The sequence below is a fragment of the Mastomys coucha genome, unplaced genomic scaffold, assembly GCF_008632895.1.
Source record: "Mastomys coucha isolate ucsf_1 unplaced genomic scaffold, UCSF_Mcou_1 pScaffold13, whole genome shotgun sequence".
NCBI lineage: Eukaryota > Metazoa > Chordata > Mammalia > Rodentia > Muridae > Mastomys > Mastomys coucha.
This window is the reverse complement of record NW_022196895.1, coordinates 40,032,760-40,043,031: the sequence shown is the minus strand read 5'-3', so window position 1 is coordinate 40,043,031 and position 10,272 is coordinate 40,032,760. Positions and strand designations below refer to the sequence as shown.

Genomic DNA, 10,272 nt, shown 5'->3' with positions numbered 1-10,272 from the left:
GACCAGGACCAGGAACAGGAAAGCCACGGAAAAATCGTGAACTAAGGACACAGAGCTAGGACTAAGGAGAGATGAAATGTATGCTTAGTGCAACCATGCTATGGGAAGGGGTTAAGTGATTGCAGAATTCTGCCCATGGAGGACAAAAGAACACAAATTAAAAAGATAACAGAGTACAGATCTTGCACAGGCTTCCAATAATGCCTGATTAGGATAAAGAAGAAATTCACTGTGTGACATTAATGTGGGATTAATAATCTCAAAAACAGATTAACAACTGTGATATAAAATCAGTAGCATTTGGAAGCAACCCTTGCCCCAGAGTTCTTGATGTTCCTGTACGAAGTACGTGAAGTAATGAGAGTTGGCATGCTATGAAGGCTGAACACCTCCTTTCCCTCAAGGCTCTTTGCTTTCAAATTCTAAAGATGAGAGATCTAAAGTGATTTCCTTTTCACTGTAGCCCTTTACTCACCATATAGTCATCAACCTGACCCAAGCTTCCACTGCACTTGTAAGTAATAGAGTCATTTTTCTCCCAGGTCAGATGTGACCAGGCTACTAAAAGAACACAGCACATGAATGCACATCACTCCGCTGACTCCATTAAAAAACATGTGTGTGAGTATGTGACATGCACACAGATGATATGTTATAACTGGGAGAAACATATATTCCTATATATACACCAGAGGATAAAACATGTCTTTAGAATTTAAGAGATATGACCACTGAGACATTCATAGGTATGAACAATGTAATATTTTTCTATTAGACAAAGGTAGGGCCAGTGAAGACATGGAACCATTTTAGACTCATATAAATGCTTCTGTATCAAGGCTTAGAAAAGAATTTAAGCTGGGCACAATGGAACACTCTAGCTATTGCTACTGTTTGGGAGGCTAAGGCAGGAGGATTTCAAGTTTGAGACCAGCCTGGACATACTACATATCATAAAGACATAAATAATAAGAGTGCAAATATTTAAGGAGAAATTTATAAAAGCTGAGCAACAGGAATTGATCAGGAAGACAACAATGCTTTGTCATTGGATTAATTTTTTTAAGTGACAAGGAAATAAACAAGAATTTGTTCTGGGAAAGCCCTAGATGGTGATGATGTTGGTGAGCTGACAAAACCTACTGCTTGCTTTTGGCCTATGGTTTAAATGTTCAAATCTTCTCTACTGCTAAGTTATGAGACAGAGAACCTAAGACACAAATTAAGATATTCAGGAAAGTTTATTTATTTGTAGAGATTGGGACTGATCCCAGAGTCCTCCAACCTGTGAGATGGTACTTTAAAAGTGAGCTACATCTCCAATCCAGAATAATGTATATGTTAAGGAAAACACAGAAGGACCATCCAGCCATCAGCTTCCAACAGGTCTTTGTCACCAGGAATCTATGGAAAGAAAAAAAAGGCAAAAGGAGAAATTAGGCATAATAATGAAGTATCTGTGCCAGAGATAAATGGAAAATATCATCTTACACATCCAAGTTCACTCACCTAGCACCTTCCATTGTGGTAATATCTAATTCTGCCCCCAGATTTCCTAAACAAAGGTATAATAAGCATTTCATTAAGAACCTTTCCTTGGAGGAGTTAAGATACAGACTATAAAGTTAGCTGGCTCAGACAAGGGCCAGGGCATTTGCCACTGAAGATACCTACAACCTCTTTAAAATAATCTCTCTGATTGGGCCTGCCTGAGTTTGTGAAGTGTGAGGTGCAAGAGCCATCAGTGATTTAGCCAACACTCTCAGCCTTTGGCTAAAATGGAAACTACTGTGATGGTTCAGGGTTTATGCCATCTCTTCTTTGCTCCTTGCACAAAATGACAAAGGGCTGTTAGAGTAAGGGTTCCAATCTGACAGCAGGAGGAATGGTTTCCTTCTTGGTTAACACACTGCCTCACATAGACAAAAGCTAACATCATGATGGAATTGCAGTCTGGGTGTTTAGTGACTGACTCCTGTCATGTAAATCCAAAGGTCTGAGTAATCAGTCACAGGCAGTGGACCCAACTCTGCTGCTGTGCTAGTATAGTTCAAGGTTTTAGACATTGAAGCAACAGAAAATATCTAATATGAGATAAAGGTAAATTTTATTCTAAAATCAATGTGGTGGGTATTGAAGGAATTCTAGAATTTCTGTAGGTAATTCATTAATTGTGGGGGTATTGGGAGCATGAGGAAGCACATAAGGGGCACCATTCAGTCTAATATGTCTACCTTGTATGATAGCAGAACCTTCTGTTATGATGGCTCATCTAAATAGGTATTGATTGCTGTCTTCCAAAATGGGAGAGAAAGACTGGTCTCATGGCTGTTGAACTTTGTTGGAGCAACATGGACAGAAAAAAATAACCAAACAGCTTACTTTTTTTTTTCTGTCCCTCCAAAGAATACTCACAAGCTCTCAACACATAAGATGCAGGGATTATCATAGGTTACAAAATTGGTGCCACAGATGGGTTGTTTTAGGCCAGGGCAGGGGTCCACTGTTTTATTGAACCAACTCAAGTTTACTTTTTTATAAGGACATTTGATCTGAAATTGAGAGGAAATAAACAAAGAGATAATTAGAACTGTGCTCAAAAACAGGCCTCTTATGGATTGTATTAGGGGAAACTGGTCAAGTCAGAATCACATTCCAGTATCTCTCAGTATATCTACATACAAAATAATGGCACTAGATTCAATCTACATTCTGCCTGATATGTATCATTTCCTGTGGCCAGGAACTCTTAGAGGTCTGGTTAGCTATAGTGAGAGAAAAGAAAACATTTTAAATTCCTGAATGAGGCAAAGGTAAAGTCATAAACACTTGTAAAGTGAAAGACTTCTCTGTAGCAAATCTATAACACAAAGGAAGCAACCTTTTATTTAGGTTTTATTTATATTTATCCTTTATTTCACTAATCACATATGTGTTGGCCCCACAATATATACAAACCTGAGCAGAATAAGCAAAAAGAAGAAAAAAATTCACCCTTCTTTTTTATTCATGAAGGAGCTACAAACATAATTTGAGCTTCTGTGTAGAGATTCCTCATTCCTTTACATTTTCCTTCTTCCAGAATCCAAGGGATTGCTGCTTTCCATATTTTCAACACAGTAGAAAGTGATATGAGCTCAAGTCCATGGTCCTCTAAGAACCAAAGAACTCCTCATGCCTACCAAATGGAGACTACCATTATGCAGAAAGTTTCTAAACACTGCTGGGCATTCATGTGTGTGTGTGTGTGTGTGTGTGTGTGTGTGTGTGTGTGTGTTGGTGTTGGTGTTGGTTCCCAGCTTAGATCTCTAAGCAACAGTAGGCCTGTAATTCTTATAAGCCCATGCACATATTGGCAGCAGCAGATTAAGTCAATGAGTTCTGACAAGAAAACTGAAAGAAGACAGGAAATTGTTAGGGGAACATAGTAAGTCTAAGAAGTTAGAGAGGGGACAGAAGTAGCCAAAATGAAGATACATTTTATGCCTGTATGAAATTCTCAAAGAACAGATAAATAAATTTTTAAAATTAGAATATTAGGTTCAGAGCCTGGAGAGATAATTCAGTGGCTAAGAGCACTTGCTGCTCTCACAGAGGATCAGGATTCCATTCCCAGAAGCCTCATGAAAGCTTGTAACAGTTTGTAACTCCAGTTCCAGGAAGCCCAATGACCTCTTCTGTCTCGTATGATCACCATGCATATATGCAGTACACTTACATAGGAACAGGTAAAACACTTGTACAACTAAAAAAAAAAAACTTTTAAAAATTGTATTTAAATTGAGTCCTAGAAAAATCTAGTAGGCAGTTACCTTAATAAGTCCACGTGTAGGCCACCAAACTCGACCACCTGGAGCTGGAGAATGCATAAATATATGGCAAAATTTAATCCCAGATAAACCATAGCCCAACCTTCCGAGAGAACAAGAAAGCTCAAACTCCTTACAAAGTAGCCCTGAAGCAATTGAAAGCCTTCTCTCATTTATATATCTATTCATCTATTTGTAAAATAAGGGCTGGCACCCGGTTTCTCAAAACAATGAGCAGAGGGAATGAGTGTACCACAAGTAGGGATGCTGTGTGCCCAGGGTATCCAATGCTTTGGGAGGAAAACAACACCTTGTTAAGCTGGTATTCAGGAATTTTCAGAAGATGTGTGAAAAACTGAGACCTCTGTTCTGCTTGGGATTCCCAGTAGGACTTCTTCCCCAGAGGTCACAGAGATCCTGAGCCACCGGAGATCTTTGTGGGGGTATTTCCAAATACTTTTGAGATGTTCTCTGGATGAAGAAATACTGCTGATCACTATCAGTCACTAGCTCCCCAACTGCTTTCTCTTCCTTAGGCATTAGGTCCCACAATCTGCATAGAATGTATAGGAAAATCAAAACTTTATGTCTCTGGACCAGACTTCACTCTCTCTCTAAGCATGTGTATGGGAAAGGACCAATGTAGTTGTCTGTACCTATATTCATAAACATTTTTTTCACTAAAATCATTTTTAATTTAAAGTATTTTCTTTATGTTACAGTGTTACCAGCCACAAAACTTTGCATTCTTAATGGAAAAGCAAATTACTCACCAGCCAGGATCACCAAGTGGAGCATGATGAAGAGCAAAAGTGACCACAGTACCTGGAAACATTTGACCATTTTTCCTTCTGGTGTAACTGCAGAATGATGTCCTGAGATGCTGTCCCAAGATATCAGCTTTTGAACCAATTGCCCAGCGGGACATTATCAGAAAGTTAAAACAATTTTTGAAAGAATAGCCCACTGCAAACTCCACTTTAAAACCTATTGCAATCCACTTCAAGAATAAATATCTAAGAAAAGTCAGCCCTTTACTAATCATCTAAAAGATTAAAATGAATGAGCTCAGCGACAAAATGAGTGTGAATACTCAGAAAATCGATGGGGATCAGAAATTTCTATTCTGTGTGCACAATTGTACTATTTTACTATGGAGGTGGTTTACATCTCTTGAAATGGACACTCATATTTTTTTTAAGGTGCAGAAGCAAGAAGCTGGGACACCTAGAGGTTTCTAGACATTACTAGAGCAATAGGGAGAAGGAAGTCTATATTTTCTTATGACATAGAGATGGGATCTTTAAAACATGGAAAAGGCAGTGACACTACAGGCAAACTTGGCTGTGCTAAGAATCTTCTGACTAATATTAAACTCTTTGGGGGTATTTTGGGATACTGAGTAACCAAAAACCCCCACCATATCACCATTTCAGGGGAACCCCAGCTCCACTCCAAGACACCAAACTGTCTCTGGAGAATAGTACTTTCCATGACAATTGGAAATTTTTGGCAGAATATCTGGGGTTCCTGTCTTGCCTCCTCTTGAGACAACCTTGGGCGTCATGGTCTTCCTAAGCATATCACTATTTCATCCTACCTTCTCCCTCTAGGTCCTTCAGGGATGGAGCAACAACAATAAATGCCGTAATTCCAAACACATCAACTGAATTCCTTTCATGCTCTATGCCATAGTTGACCCACCTTAGAAGAAGAGATGAAGATAATGGGCTCCCTTTTAGCTGTTACTTTCTCTTTAAAGTTCAAGTGTTGGGGCTTCTCGACAGGACAGTAGTTGCGTAGGAGAAGGCACTGAGGCATTGTGTGCTGGGATGAGCAGGCCCTGGTAGGTCCATCATGATTCTAGTTAGGTCAAGGTCAGACCTCAGCAGGGGATATTGAAAAGGACTTGTGGAGGGCAAGAACTGGTCACTGGTAAGGGCAGCCAGGGCAGCATGTGTGCATTACATGCTGCAGTTGGAAGGAGCACAGCCAAACACAGTAAGTGTCCCCTAAGAGTGAAGACTTTTAAGGCAGAATGAATAAAACACAAAGAAAGGTACACCTAAGTAAAGTACAGGAGGCTGGAGTAGTGACTTGTACATGATACATGAAAGTGAGATCCAGATGTCATCTACAGAGGGCGCACCCTTGTCCCTTAGGTAAGCTGAGCCTTTGCATTGATAATGGGGAACATGTTAGCATGGCGAAGCTCCCTCTCTTGCATGAGTTTTCTGGGTTTTTGTTTTTATGTTTTTTTGTTTGTTTTCTATAAAAATACTTTTGTTTTCACCTATGAAGAAAATAAAGTAGACTTAAAAAAAACAAAATGATACAGAGTTAGGCAAGTCAGAGAGAAGTGCTGAAATGTTGACTTACAAATTCCACTTGAACTAATACAAATAATGACACAATGCACTGTTTATTCCAATATTCAATTGTGTTTTGAGATATACATTGTTTTTGCATTGTTTTCAATGAAAAATAAACTGCCACATTTTCTTGGTTTCAAATAGTCACTTAAAGCTTATATTTATGTTCTTTAAACCACAGCCCATCACATATATGAATGAGAATTTGTTAATAGTTTTAAATTATTGCTTACTATGATGATTGTGATTTTAATTGTTATTAAAACTCTGCAATAACAAATTTGTATTTGTCTTTATTAATTTATATCTTATTCCAATTTAATATTTTAATATGCTTCTCTGCAAATGTACTGCAGAGTCTGTAAAGAGTCTTAGCAATCTAAAACATGAAAGAGAATGTCATATGCAGAAGCTAGGTTAAATAAATAAGCGCAGGAAAGTAGAGGGGGACTATTGGTGAGAAGGAGGACTAGCAGGAGGGTGACATGGGAAGGCAATGGAGAGGATGTGTGTGCTCCAAACAGTACATGCCTAAGTGAAACTGTGGTAATGAAACCCATGCTTCTGTACAGCTAGTGTCTACCAACGATGTTTTTATCTAGTTTGCATGTCATAGATACAATGTGAGGTATTTTGTCAATAATATAATAATCTTAGATGAATGAATGATGTATTCCTCAGTTTAGAAAGAAGAGGCATTCCACAGTTTAGGAATGTTTAGAGATGTAGAAACAGAACTGGCAACAGTACTTTGTCAACATGGAAAACCATTTATTCCATCTGCATTATAGAAATTTTCCAGTGCATTTATTTTGATGGCTTATAACTAGGGCTATTGACATAGGTGTCATAGGGTCACAGTGACTGACTCACTCATTGTTAAAAACAAATAACAGTGAATGTAAAATTACTTCCCACTTGAAAGTAAATAACTCATGTTTTCTACTTTGATTTGCTACAAAATTCATTAACAGGTCATCACTGCTCTAGTGAGTTACAGAGGCCTGTGGAGTCTAGGATTCTGATTGGTCAAAACCAGTAAGGAACACTGGAAACACAAGGTGAAATCAAATGGCCAATCTTTTTCTCAAATGTAGTCAATGCCACAGCTAGGTAAAGTCACCAAATAAATAACTATACAAGCTCAAGAGGGTAACTTCCAGTATTCAATTTTTCTGAATCTTGTGACATTAGAGTATTAAAATGACCACCGTATTTCTCATATAATCATTGAGAAATGAAACAATAAAAGCTACAGATCTAATTTGTCAACTATATGAATTTAAGTACCAACTTTGTAAGATAAAGTTGGTTTCATATTGCAACCACACAGTGTATGCAAAGAGTACTTTGCAAACATTACTTAGTCCTGAAGACCTTAGGGGGAAAAAATCAATCCCATATAAAAGAAAAATCAAAATAATTTTAGCATTTTTAGGCCCTTCCAAATCCCAGGATAACTAATATCGAGAGAAGAGACTAGATATTGATTAATAATCAAACCTGTCTCAGAGCACCCAAATCTATGGTTATTGTCATATATCATATTAATGGACTAATTTCAAAGTGACAATATAAAAATTTCTGGCGTTATCACCATTTCTAATTTCAAGCTCTACTACAGAGCAGTAGTAGTAAAAACTGCATGGTACTGCATAAAAACAGAAAAGTTCATCAATGGACTCTAATTGAAGACCAAAATGTAAATCTACACACCTATGGACACTTCTTGAGTTTTGACAATGAAGCTAAAATTATATAATGGAGAAAAGAAAGCCTCTTTAACAAATAAATGATGCTGGACTTACTAGATGTCTGCATGCAGAAGAATGCAAATAGAGCCTTATCTATCACCCTGCACAAAACTCAAGTCCAAGTGGATTGAAGACCTCAACATAAAACTGAATATACTGAGCATGATAGAAGAGAAAATGGGGAATAGACTTGAATGCATTAGAAGAGAAGACAACTTTCTGAACAGAACACCAACAGTTCAAGCACTAAGATCAACAATAAATGGGACCTCATGAAACTGAAAATCTTATGTAAGGCAAGGACACTATCAAAAGGACAAAATTGAAGCTTACAGAATGGGAAAATACCTTCACCAACTCCACATTTGACAGTGGGCTGATATACAAAATATATAAAGAACATAAGAAACTGAATAACCAGAATATAAGGTTATCAACAAACCAAATATCCCAATTAAAAATGGGTACAGATCTCAGTAGAGGAAACTCTAGTGACAAAGAAACACTTCATTGTTCCACACCTTTAGTCATCATGGTAATGTAAATCAAAATGACTGAGATTCCATCTTACATCTTTCAGAATGGCTAAGATCAAGAGCTCAAATAACAGCTCCTGCTGGCAAGGATGTGGAGCAAGGGAAACACTCCTCCATTGATGGTGGGAGTGCAAATTAGTACATCATTTTGGAAATCAATTTTATAGTTGCTCAGAAAATTGAGAATAGATTTACCTTAAGACCCAGCTATACTACTCCTGGGCATATACCAAAAGGATGCTCTACTACAATGACACTAACTCGACTATGTTTATAGGGGTTTTATTTGTAATAGTCAGAAACTGGAAACAACCTAAATGTCCCTCAACTAAAGAATAGATAAAGAATATGTGGTATATTTACACAATGGATTATTACTCAAGCATTAAAAACAAGGACACCATAAATTTGCAGGCAGATGGCTAGAACTAGAAAAGATCATCATGAGTGAGGTAACCCAGAAAAACAAACATTGTATCTATTCATTTATAAGTGGAGATTACTCATAGAGTACAGGATAGCCATAGATTCTACAGACCAAAAGAAGCTAAGTAACAAAGATGGCCCAGGGGGAGATATGTAAATAGCACTGAGAAGCAGAAGTACATTAGACATTGGAGAGGGTAAATGGATGGAGGACTGAGTGGGGAAGGAGGTGGGGTTAGAAAACAGGAGGGATGAGGTACAGGGAAAGTGGAGGGAGAGACTATTGGGAGAGACAACTGGAATTGGTGGATGTGCATCTCTGGGACATCTAGAAATTCAGTGCAATGGACACTTCTAGGAATCTATGAGGGTAACCCTAGCACTAAGACTCCTAGCAATGATGGGTAGGCAGTCTGAACCAGCCATCTCCTGTAACCAGGCAAGATTTCCAATGGAGGAATGGTGACACTCACCCAGCCAGAAAACATTACGCCCATGATTTGTCCTGCCTACAAGATGTACAGCAGTCAAAGATGGAGCAAAATTTGAAGGATGGGCTAATCATGAGACACATGCCACGAGAGGGAGCCCAGCCCTGAAACTATTCTGATATTCTATTGTACTTGCAGACAGTAGCCTAGCTAGCTTAACTGTCATCAAAAAGGCTTTACCCAGGAACTGATGGAAACAGAAGCGTAGCCCAACATTAAGCAGAGCTTGGGAAATCTTGTGAAAGTTAGGGAGGAAGGACTGAAGGATCCACTTCTGGGGAGATCTATACCATGGTTTTAGTGTGCCTTACAATCCAAACTCACCTCACTTTCTAAGGCTATAAATACAGGATGCTTTGGTTTCTTTTCTTTTGTTATTCTGTATCATTTTCATGTATAAGGAGACATCTTGGTTAAGATTTAAATTTAAAGACTAAATTCATCTGTGCCTCATATATTGAGTATAAGCCAAATGTAGTTTCATACAATGTTCTTAGGGAATTGGAATATGAAACAAAGTTTCATGATGGATATAATGGGATAGCTAAATCAAGGAATTGTATGCATATTGTATTTAATATTAAGAATAAAGGTTTTCTTGATTAGACATCAACAAAATATTAAAAATGACACGACAAACATATTTCTCAAAAGCTCATGAAAGAGAGTTTCCAGATTTCCTACATAGGAGCAAGAAGGAAATATGTCAGATAATCTCTGAATCCATCCTACTCATAGCAGAATTACCAGGAACATAGCCCAACAATGCTTGACAAATGGGTATTGATCATCAATTCTTTGTTCTTGATGACACAGAAAAATGCAGCATAAAGAATGACTAATTTTCATTCAGTTACAAAGGACAACAATAATAAAATCCTATA

General features: G+C 37.9%; 1 protein-coding gene across 1 annotated transcript; it reads right to left on the bottom strand.

Annotated features, from left to right (window-relative positions):
- Positions 1–1,509: 1,509 nt before the first annotated feature.
- On the bottom strand, positions 1,510–4,652 carry Spink14 (serine peptidase inhibitor Kazal type 14 (putative)). The gene is made up of 4 exons (XM_031366295.1): positions 4,583–4,652; positions 3,813–3,856; positions 2,416–2,552; positions 1,510–1,555 (listed from the first exon to the last, which is right to left on the bottom strand). Exons 1-4 carry the CDS (start codon positions 4,650–4,652, stop codon positions 1,510–1,512), a joined length of 297 nt encoding a protein of 98 aa, XP_031222155.1.
- Between the last annotated feature and the right edge of the window lie 5,620 nt (positions 4,653–10,272).

Excerpts from the sequence above, each read along its gene's own strand:
- Spink14 (XM_031366295.1), bottom strand. The coding sequence starts at position 4,652 with ATGGTCAAATGTTTCCAGGTACTGTGGTCACTTTTGCTCTTCATCATG. Across the intron at positions 2,553-3,812 it reads CTACACGTGGACTTATTAAG|ATCAAATGTCCTTATAAAAA; the intron begins GTAACTGCCTAC and ends TCTCAATTTCAG. Across the intron at positions 1,556-2,415 it reads ATCTTATGTGTTGAGAGCTT|GAAATCTGGGGGCAGAATTA; the intron begins GTGAGTATTCTT and ends ACCTTTGTTTAG.